The following is a 951-nucleotide window of genomic DNA, read 5'->3' on the forward strand; positions in this document are numbered from 1 at the left end:
CAAGGAATTTGCAGAGTCCTGGTCAGTTCCCAGGTTGGCTGAAGGCTTTGATGTCAGCACTGATGTGATCCGAAGGGTTTTAAAAAGCAAGTTTGTACCCACATTGGAGAAGAAACTGAAGCAAGATCAGAAAGTTCTTAAGAAAGCTAGGTTTGCCCACTCACTGCAGCAGATCCCTGGCTCTGGAGGTACCTCGAAGCCACTCTCTGCAGGCCACTCTGTATTAGGCCCTTTGCTGATGCCAGGGGATAAGGCTTCGTCCAAAGGCCAGAGTCACAGCATGGCTTTGAAATTGATAGAGTCAAATTGTCAAAGTACAAATACACCAAGTAGAAAGAAGGGAAGGAATAGAGGATTCCAGAAACTGGAGGAGAGTTTTGTGCCTGTCACTGCAGCCCTAGCTCATCAGAGAGCACTGCAGAAATGCTCTACCAGTGATTGTGAGGGTACCCCACGAGCTCACGATGGATTGCCAAGCAATGAGAAGCTGTTGGAGTTGAAGGCAGGGGAACCAGGTGACCAGAATGTCAGCAACAAAGTAGTGCAGAGGGGGCGGGAGTTCTTCGACAGCAGTGGGAACTTCCTGTACAGAGTTTAAGCAGTGGCTTGGACTGTGGAGGTGCCTCATGAAACACAACTGGGGGAGTTTATTTGTAGCCACCTGGATTTGTGTATGAATTAGCCACCTTTAGAGTAGGAGGAAGTGATGAGCCTGGAATGTGGCAAGAAAGCTGATTGGATAGATTCAGGCTTCTGGGAGCACTGCTCCCATCTAACCCCTGGAGACCTTTTCTTATTTGAGCTCTGTTGAAAACCAACCCAGCTTGCATGCATTGTTACTGAGTTTCTGTGATACTTGCAATATAGGTTTGGGAGGAAATGAAAAGTTTGCCTTCTGACTTCACTTTTTTTTTTTTTTTTTTTTTTACTGTATAAATTGAATGAATTAGT

General features: G+C 46.0%; 1 protein-coding gene across 2 annotated transcripts in view; it reads left to right on the forward strand.

The window, feature by feature from the left end:
- Nucleotides 1–951, forward strand: part of NGRN (neugrin, neurite outgrowth associated) — an 11,952-nt gene that overhangs the window by 6,592 nt on the left and 4,409 nt on the right. The window contains exon 4 of one of the 2 annotated variants that reach the window (XM_023508803.1): nt 1–917. This exon is cut by the window's left edge and continues 1 nt beyond it. The exons of the other annotated variant lie outside the window; for it this stretch is intronic. Coding sequence (XP_023364571.1) covers nt 1–598 — 598 coding nt within the window. The 3' untranslated portion in view covers nt 599–917. Of the gene's footprint in view, nt 918–951 lie in introns of those variants that run through there. 2 annotated transcript variants of the gene reach the window in all.

This window comes from Otolemur garnettii, unplaced genomic scaffold (assembly GCF_000181295.1).
Source record: "Otolemur garnettii isolate 467f Iridium unplaced genomic scaffold, OtoGar3 scaffold00277, whole genome shotgun sequence".
Taxonomy (NCBI): domain Eukaryota; kingdom Metazoa; phylum Chordata; class Mammalia; order Primates; family Galagidae; genus Otolemur; species Otolemur garnettii.